The sequence below is a fragment of the Blennius ocellaris genome (genome assembly GCF_963422515.1).
Source record: "Blennius ocellaris genome assembly, chromosome: 3".
Classification (NCBI taxonomy): Eukaryota; Metazoa; Chordata; class Actinopteri; order Blenniiformes; family Blenniidae; genus Blennius; species Blennius ocellaris.
Genome location: NC_137652.1, coordinates 12,814,386 through 12,823,846, shown reverse-complemented (window position 1 = coordinate 12,823,846; position 9,461 = coordinate 12,814,386). Strand labels below are relative to the sequence as shown.

The following is a 9,461-nucleotide window of genomic DNA, read 5'->3' as shown; positions in this document are numbered from 1 at the left end:
GCCGAGCTGACAAACTATTTAGTCTCACTCAAGATTTCAGACGACTTTTCTTTCCCCCTTTGCCTCTTTTTTTTTTTTTAAACAACTCTCTTTTCTTTCTTATCTTTCAACTCCCCGCCCCCCCCCCCCCCCCCCCACACCTGTCCTCGCCGGTCCACTAAATAACAACCTCTTCCTCTTCCATCAATCCTAAACCTTTCATTGTCTCTGGAAGTGCATTTGTCCTCATGATATGCAGCCACCGATCCATTATAATATTATAGGTCCTCATGGTCTCCATTTCTGTCCAGATTTTCAAATGTGGCCATGTCACATCATTGCATCTATCTGTGTGCTCACACTTTGATCTCTCTCCACCTACCTTGCATCTGTCCTGCCTGGCTGGTGAAGAGACTGGAGGAGCAGCCGATTTCCGTCCCCAGGAGAGACCCATAATCCTGCTGAAACACTGGGGGGGGGGGGGGGGGGGGGGGGGGGGGGGGGGTCGAGGGAATGGAGGGGAAAAGAGAGATAAGAAGAGGGGGGGTCATCACAGTCTGATCTTGCTCAAGATGACCAGATCACCTTTGAGCCCAGAAAAGGCAGTAACTTCTATTATGACTTTTCATCATTCAATCACATTTTTCTTCTAAAACACTGAAGTTTTTGTCTCAAGGCATTGAGAAGGCAAGTTTATATTGCTGTTGACACACACACATGCACGCACGCACGCACGCACACACACACACACACACACACACACACACACACACACACACACACACACACACACACACACACACACACACACACAGTGGAAACATCCTACAAATCACAAAGTAGTGACTCCTAATCTGTCCCTTCCTCACTCTGTCCTCCCTTTTCCCAAAATCCATTCACACTCCAAATTGCTGGTCCTAAAAAAAAAAAAGAAAAAAAAAAAAGAAAACCTGTACAGAAGCATTAGTATGTCTATGATGTGCTGCAGTCCATAGTACAATACGGAATGAAATGTAATGTAATGGAAAAAGTGAACAGTGGAGCATGAAAGATACAAGACAGTATTAGAAGCCAGCAGTGGGATGTGAGGTAGAATGAAATGAAATTCACTGATACAATTATTGATCTGGTCCTGGTAAGCGGAACTGGCTACAGCGATATGGGATATACCAACCTAATAGGCTGGGGTTCGGAAATCTCCATGACTCATTGTATGTGGAATACTGCGGATGGGAATACGGACTCCCGGAGAAATCTCCCCCTGAAAGAGAACACAGAACAAGCAAGAACAAACATGGTTAAGACAAATGTGGAATGAAAACTAGCAAAGCTCGTGCTGTTGGTTTGTGTTGCTTTCGGGATGAAGGGATAAAGCTTTTCATGTTTCACCTGCAGCCTCCATATTCTGCACTGAGGGAGACAGACGGATATAGAAATGGATGAATATTGGCAGATAAAAGTTATCTGGAACACATTTCTCTTGTATATTGTTCATTGTCCTTACATTAAAATAGGAAATAACAAAAGCCGTTCACGTTTCATCTGTATTGATTAATTCATGTTTTACTCTGTGTGTATTAGTAGCTAATTAGAATTCAGTGTCTTATTTATCAAATATATATAACATATAACCAGTATACTCCAGAAATGACTTATGAATGCTAAATTGCGACAGAATCATATTGTATGTATGCAGCGTTTTGGCTCAGAGTGCAGTTTAGAGCAGCTTGTTTCCCTGCCAGCGGTTTACAGACTGGTTGCTAGTGACTGGACTGGAGAGAGACTGTAGTGGTCATACAGTGGATGATAGCTTAGCTTTTCTCCCTCATTTACTACTTACTGTCTGGGGTCTACTCTTCCTCTTGTCTTCCCCTCACCCCTTTCTCTTTATTTTTCTCCCTCGTCCTCTGGCCCGCCTGACTACAGCCCTCCTGTCACCCTTCACATCAAAACAACATTCTCCTCCATTTCTTCTCCTCTTTTTTTCTCTCCTCTCATCTCTCCGCTGACTTGCTCTCTTTTTTCACTCTTTTGCTCTTTCTTTCTTTTCTCCTGAACCTTCACTCCTCCCAGGGGATCCCTCTCCCATAGCTGACAGTCACAGACCCCGATGCCCCCTCCCTCATGCCCCCCCCCCCATCCTCCCCCCACCCGTTCCTCCTCTCTCCTTCTCGTTCTGTCGGTTCTGCCTCACTGCTCTCCTACACCCCCTCTGAGTGTCAGCCCCCCTGCTGCAGAGAGAAAGACAGAGAGACAGAGAGGGAGAGGGAGAACAGTGGAAGAGAGTTGCTGGCTTAATGAAGGTATGATATTAGACAGAGTGAACAAAAAGGAGGATAATTTGCCTGAGAAGGGCTGAGATAAAACACAGCGAAGCTGGAGACACAAAGTTTGCAGATTATCTTCCCCCGCTTGCTGCAGTCGGCTCATGGATTTCACTGAAGTCACTGAGAAACATTTAAATGTCTACGCCGGTCGTGTTTTTATGTACCAAGTTTTGTGTGTGTGTGTGTGTGTGTGTGTGTGTGTGTGTGTGTGTGTGTGTGTGTGTGTGTGTGTGTGTGTGTCTATATGTGTGTGTATGTTTAGCTCCGTCTGTCAGGTGGGGTCGGGATGTGGTCTCCATGGCATCCCTGGGTGCGAACATCCTCTCTCTTGTCATCACCGCGGTGACGGCAATGTGTCAGGTTGTTTAGGAGACGCGGGGCGGAGGGGATAGAGGAGGGGAAAGAAGGCTCAGGGGTCTCCCTTGTGTAGCTCTGTGTCAAGGTCGCACACACACTGTCAATAACAAACACACACACACACACACACAAACTCACAAACAACCGCATGCCACCACACACCAGCCGAAACACAAATATGCTGTCAAACCTGAGGACAGGGGCGAGCACAGGGGGACAGGGCGACGGGGTTACCCATCTTTAGACGTGCTATTCCTACAAGCCCGCTGAGAGAGTGTGTGTGTCACAGACTGAATGATTGGGAATACACAGAGACAACAACTTGTAAACAATATTGTTATTTCGACTTTGTTTCAGTGACACTTGTTTTTTTTTCCCTCTGCAGCGTTCTTCACACTGACCATGACCGCCGCTGCAAGTCTGAGCCAGAGCAACCAGAGAGCGGGAGAGCGAGCAAGAATAGTGGTCCAGGATTGAAACACAAAAGCGTCGTTGAAGGCGGAGTGGAAGGGAATGAATGAATTAGTCGTGGGTCACTGGTGATTCTCATTAAAAACAAATTACTAATGTTGAGGAGGGACAGCTGTGCTACTGTGGCTGGTTTCTAATGACACACAGAGAGATGCACAAACGCAGACTTAGTGTATGCACACAAACACACACACACACACAAACACACACGCGCGAGCTACCCCCTGGGAACACTGTCAGCCATAGTGTGTAGACAGACAAGAAAGAGGAAGTGGCAAAGCTAAGTACCCCCCACCCCCACCAAAACACACACACACACAGATGTGTAAGCACCGTTTTGGATGTCCTGGCAAGATGACAGACTGAAAAATAATATTTTTATTTCTGTTTTTATGCAAGAACTAAAACATTTTACTAAGGTTTCAGGACAAGTTGTATGTGTCACTACTACGGAGGCTTTTTGAGGACAAGGCGTTGCCCACTACCACATAAAGTACTTGAAATATAACTTTAGGCAAAACCCTTGTTTTAAATGGAGTGCAAGATGATTTTGAGTGTGTGTGTGTGTGTGTGTGTGTGTGTGTGTGTGTGTGTGTGTGTGTGTGTGTGTGTGTGTGTGTGTGTGTGTGTGTGTGTGCGTGTGTGTGTGTGTGTGTGTGTGTGTGTGTGTGCGTGTACTCACCTGGTACCATGCCAGTGAGGGAGGGGGTGGAGTAGCTGCCCTGTCCAGTAGGAGGGACATGAGGAGGGTATCCTGGCAAAGTGGTGCTGGATAAATCTCGACCTGTAATCCCACAAACGACAGTGACACAGTTGTCAGATTACTGCATACAATCGACCAACATTATCTTTAACATACAACCATCATTATCAGTAGATGATGTTTATTAAGTAGAGTACTGTGCAACAATTGCAAACGTGTCTGTTACTGAGTAAAATTGTATTAATTAATTTATGGTTTAAGACAGGCGCGCTCTGGATATACTTATTTGCCAGTTTCAGAGAAAGAGGTGAGTATGTAACAGGCGGAAGTGGAGCGAGCGAGAGAGACGGGTGCTGCATGGTCAGGTAAGAAGATATGAGAAAAATATCAGAGAAGAAAAGTGTGGTGATGTGAAAGTATGAAGCTGAACTGAGGACATTTCTCACAGAGTGGGAAAGTGATCTCTCTCTCTGTCTCTTTCTCTCTCTCTCTCTCTCTCTCTCTCTCTCTCTCTCTCACTCTCTCTATGCATGTGTGTGTCTGTGAATAGGACTACCAGACATACATTTTGCCATTGAAACAGTTCCATTCTTGATTATTTTTTTATTGAATAATTTTATTATTGAATCAGTAAGACACAAAGATTTCATACTCTATTAATGTGACACAGTTGTGTATTAAAGTTATCTTTTCATGTTTGGACTTGATTTAACTAGGTTCTGTGCCTGCAGGTGAGTCCAAGCTCGGACCTGGAGGGCCAGCATCCTGCAGGGTTTAGCTCGCTCCCAGTTGCAGCACACCTGGTTTCAATAAAGGGCTCGTTATTGGGCTTTTTCACAACCTTGGTGATGACATCATCATTAAATTCAGGTATGCTGAAGCAAGGAGAGAGCTAAAACATGCAGGACACCAGCACTCCAGGACCGAGTTTGGACACCCCTGCATGTAATCTGAGAGAGTATTATTACTCTACTATTGAAAACGTACAGGACTGCAGCACTCGAAGACCAGGACTGACCACCCCGGCCTGTTGTATGTGCAATACATATATGGATTTTCATCATCTTGATGTGAGAGGGAGTTTGTTTGAAGGGCCACATGTGTATCATGTGGCTCTTTGTTGTATCACCGTCCTTTTTGTGGCTCTTGGTCAATAAACAATAAAGTTTACCGCCCCTGAATTTGACTAACTAAACCACAAAAACACAATCCTAAAAACACTACAAGACTAATATAACTCACAATAACAGCATTTAGAGTCCTAACAACCCAAACTTCCATGGTGCATTGCAACACAACAGTTCAGTCCTTGCCCGGTGATTGCTACAGTATTATTTGACAGGAAGAGCACAGTTTCATATCAAAGAATGCCATAGTTTTGTGTTAAAAAACATGGTGATCATCATTTAATTTGTAAAGTTGTTCCTTTCCTGAAGGACAACTACTTCCAAGATGTATATCCCATTATCTTTTTTGTGCTGCTCAGGAGAGACCATTCTCCCACTGTTAAAAATAAATGAGTAACTTTTACTCTGAGTACTTTTTACTTTTACTTGAGTAAATTTTGAGATGGGTACTTTACCTTGTACTAAAATTTTATCAAATAGTTGCACTTACAATGTCTTTTGTTCCAACAACCTTTCCAAAACCTAAAGATGTTAATGCAGCAAAGTGTTTCCTTAACTCATTAAACAGCTGGTCCAACACAATCAGTCACTGTTAAGTACACTATATATGTACAGTTTCCCTTTTTATGTTGTAAGTACTTGCATTCTTTATTGTGATCTGCTTGTATTTTTTTAAATATGCATAATATTTTAATATTAATTTTTCTTTAAATTTAATTCGATCATATATTCTATGCAATAGAAATCTTCAGTGATAACTGAATGTGAATTAAAATCTCATTTTTTAAGTGAAATGCCTTCATCATCGTATATCCCTTGTGAGCTGGATGCTAAATCCAGTAAATTTCCCTGTATGAATTATTGCAGGTTACCCAGAACTTATAAAACATCTGGGTCTTCATTAGTTCAAAATGTCATGGCAGCAAAACTAGTTACTGCTGAACCCTAGTTTCAGATTGGCCATTCAAATTAAGTGACTAATTTTCACTGATCTAATTTAATTATTCCTTTACATAATTTGATTAGGGTACATTTTATTGTGTGTGTGATTTCTCAATGAATATTCACAACTTTTCTCTGGATTTCTGAAAATATAACCATTAACAACTGCTGTATGACATAAGAGATGGGCTTATAGACATCCATCCATCCATCCATCCATCCATCCATCCATCAATGTTCAATACAACTTTACCCTTTTCTGGGTCGCAGGGCACTGGAGGCAATCCCAACTAATTATCAGTGTTAAAATATTATCATTATAGTAATTAAAAGTTATATTATGATAGGTTTTTTTTTTTTTTTTTTTTTTAAAGCACAGTCGAGTTGTCCTGCTCCTGCCTTTTGTTTTTCCCCCCTCTGCCTCTGTGTTTTCCATCCCCTGGCATCTATTAATTTCCAGACTCCCCCTTTCCTCGTTACCACCACCGCACCCCCACCTCCCTCTGTCTGTCACTTGGTGGATAGGATATATAACTGCATTAGACTACATGACAGTGTGTCGACCCAAATCATTTCTCTATGTTTGCACGCAGTAGACATTGGGAGTGCGTGGAGAGGGGGCCATCCATTCATCTTCATCTCTCTCTCTCTTACACACACACACACACACACACACACACACACACACACACACACACACACACACACACACACACACACACACACACACACACACACACACACACACCTCCTCCTTCACCCTGCACATACACATTTATCATCATCATAAACAGCTCAGATGCTAACACCATCAATCCCATTCACTTCCCCTCCACTTAACCACCACTAACTAACTGAGGAGAGAAGGGGGCGAGGGAGAGGGAGAGGGAGAGGGAGAGGGAGAGGGAGAGGGAGAGGGAGAGGGAGAGGGAGAGGGAGAGGGAGGCCATAAAGGACCAAGAGATGGAAAACTGGTAGGAAACAAAATAGAGACAACAAAGAAAGAAAGGAAGTCTGACTATTATACACATCAATTAAAACAAGAAATGCGTGAGACATTTTCTGGCATTTCACTCCTAAATGTCACAGGGAACTGCATGCACACACATATTTAATCATTTTTTGTTGTTTAATAGTGTTATACCACAGTTGTCTTTGTCTCTGCATGTTTGCAGTGTATCTCTGCTCCATTATTCCTGATTTAAAGAAATTGATTTTGAGCAGAGTTCAGCAGAGACCAATGAAAAACCCTCTTCATTTCAATCAGATATGTCTATTGAGGGAGAATACAGCGACAGACGAACTGCTTTGCATGTAATAAGTTAACATGAAAATGTACAGAAATGAAAGCACACCATTTTAACTCACTCTCTACGTTTGAATGCAACTGGCAACATTTGAACTGGCAAATCACTTCGGTAGTTTCCTGCGATGTTAAGAAATTCCTGTAGTTTGCAGAAGGTGCATTTAAATAGTTGGTTATTTATTTATTTTTGTTTACAAATGGTTTAATAAGATGTCTTTCATACTTTCTTAGTCCGACCTGTATTGGAGCAATATTGCTGAAAAATTAACTAATGTTTGCTCTCCAGCAAATATAATACAGATTTATTCACTGCTCATAAACTTCCAAGCTGGACCGATAATTAGGCTGTGGTTATTTATATTAGATTAAATGAAATGTATGTGTATCTTTCCTTACAAGGATGTTTTAATAGAAGTCTATTTTATAGTCAAGCCATTATGGCTGAACTAAAAAATGGAAAAAAAAAAAAAGTCCTCATTTCTCCAATTGTTCCCTTTGTACATGTTTAGCTTGGTTTGGTCCTGACAAGACATCCATGCTCTTAGCTCAGAAATGTTGTATAAAATGCATTTTTACACGAATAACATGAAAACTCTTACAAAGACCAAGATAGGTACAAACTAGACCAAGAGTCGTGCTTTCTAAAGCCAAAGATTATTCAGCCATTATTATAATGACCATATTTATATTAATTAAAACATTTTCTTTTTAATTTTTAAAACGTCAAAGGTCCAGTATTACTCAGCAAACAAAGAAAAATGGACAGCACATGAATGACTGCAAATGAAATGAGGCTCTGGAGTGATCGTTTCCTCATTTGTCTGCCCTCTTCATTATACATTAGCTCCTTCAACTCCCTCCCTACATGTGTTTTTCTCTAACAGATCCTTTCTTTACTCCAGCCTCCCTCCGTCCCTCTCCGCCTCCTCGCTCCTGTCTCTGCGTAGTAAAGTTTTTCTCGGTGTTTGACGCGACAGCGAGGCATTAGTGCAGACGGGCTACTCATCCGCTCAGGGTCAGTGCACAGGGCAAGGAGGAGAGGGAGGAGAGTGTGGAAGGGAGGAGAGACGGACTCTCTACAGCCCAACTTAGAAGGGGCAGACAGGGCCAGATCCTCTGAGGTGTGTGTCTCTGTCTGTGTGTGTGTGTGTGTGTGTGTGTGTGTGCACATTTGTGCATATGTATGCCAGTTGTATTGATGTATCTGTTCTCCACAGCTTTACTGTAGAGGTCAACCAGCAACTACGAGTTCCTCGGTGCTCACATGCAGCTACAGATGAACACACGTCGTGTGCCTCTCTATCTCAGTCTTTCACAACAAACAGCCATCAGAGCAACACATGTCAAAGCCGGAGGGATCACCGGTGAGCACTGCGTCCCTTCGTGCGTTTGCACTCTTGTAGGTCGGGTGAAGTTTAGGGTGAAGCAAAAAAATGCCCTACAGATATGAGAAGACCTTAGAATGGGGGACTGAGAGTGTAAATGTTGCTCTACAGTGTGTGTCCGGGGTATCAACACTTCAAGGATGCAATAAAATTGCGTCAAACACACAAACGTCTGATCCCCTAGAGGGAGCTCTATTCTGAGGGAAACGACAGGCAAGAAAACGCATGCATAATATTCAAAGGTGTGTGTGTGTGCATGTGAATATGAATGTGTGTGTTTGCATGCATAAGCAGAAATGGAAATTCTCTCTCTCCTTTTCATTCTCTCGCTGTCTCTCTCTCTTTCTCTCCTCTTGCCGTGGGCAGGTAATATTCCTCAGTGGGTTCTAAGGGCAAAAAAAGAACCCAATCCCAGATTTCCCAAATTCCCAGCTCTATGATTCCCCTCATTACAGATGGGAACGTGGATGCCTTGTCCAAGTGCTCCCTGATCTACTCTTAATTAACCACGGCCTGTCCCAGTGCCCCTAAATGGAGAAACAGGAATAGACGGCGCTCTTACTTTTCCTCCATCATTCCACCTTTCTTCTCCTCCTTTCCTTCTCTCCTCTCCTGAGATCAAAGCACCGAGCACTTTAAGTACTTACAATCATGGAGCTTCTGAGGCAGACTTAACAGGCTACTGGCGTACTGTGGATTTTTTTTCTTCTTTTTTTTTCTTTTCTATTCTGTGGCTGATTTATGTTTAAATAGAAAGTATAAAATCGTGCGTATTATGTTTTCCAATGCATATGATTTATTGAAGGCCACCACTACATCGTATGGGTTTCATTGAAGTCTCACACTTCATCATCAGAATATTAG

General features: G+C 42.6%; 1 protein-coding gene across 1 annotated transcript in view; it reads right to left on the bottom strand.

Moving 5' to 3' along the window:
- The window catches only part of pax5 (paired box 5), a gene marked incomplete at both ends in the record, with an annotated part of 51,356 nt that overhangs the window by 2,034 nt on the left and 39,861 nt on the right, over positions 1 to 9,461 (bottom strand). The window contains 3 exons of the mRNA XM_080521142.1: positions 362 to 448; positions 1,154 to 1,240; positions 3,817 to 3,918. Of these exons, the coding sequence (XP_080377268.1) occupies positions 362 to 448; positions 1,154 to 1,240; positions 3,817 to 3,918 (276 nt within the window). The remainder of the gene's footprint in view (positions 1 to 361; positions 449 to 1,153; positions 1,241 to 3,816; positions 3,919 to 9,461) is intronic.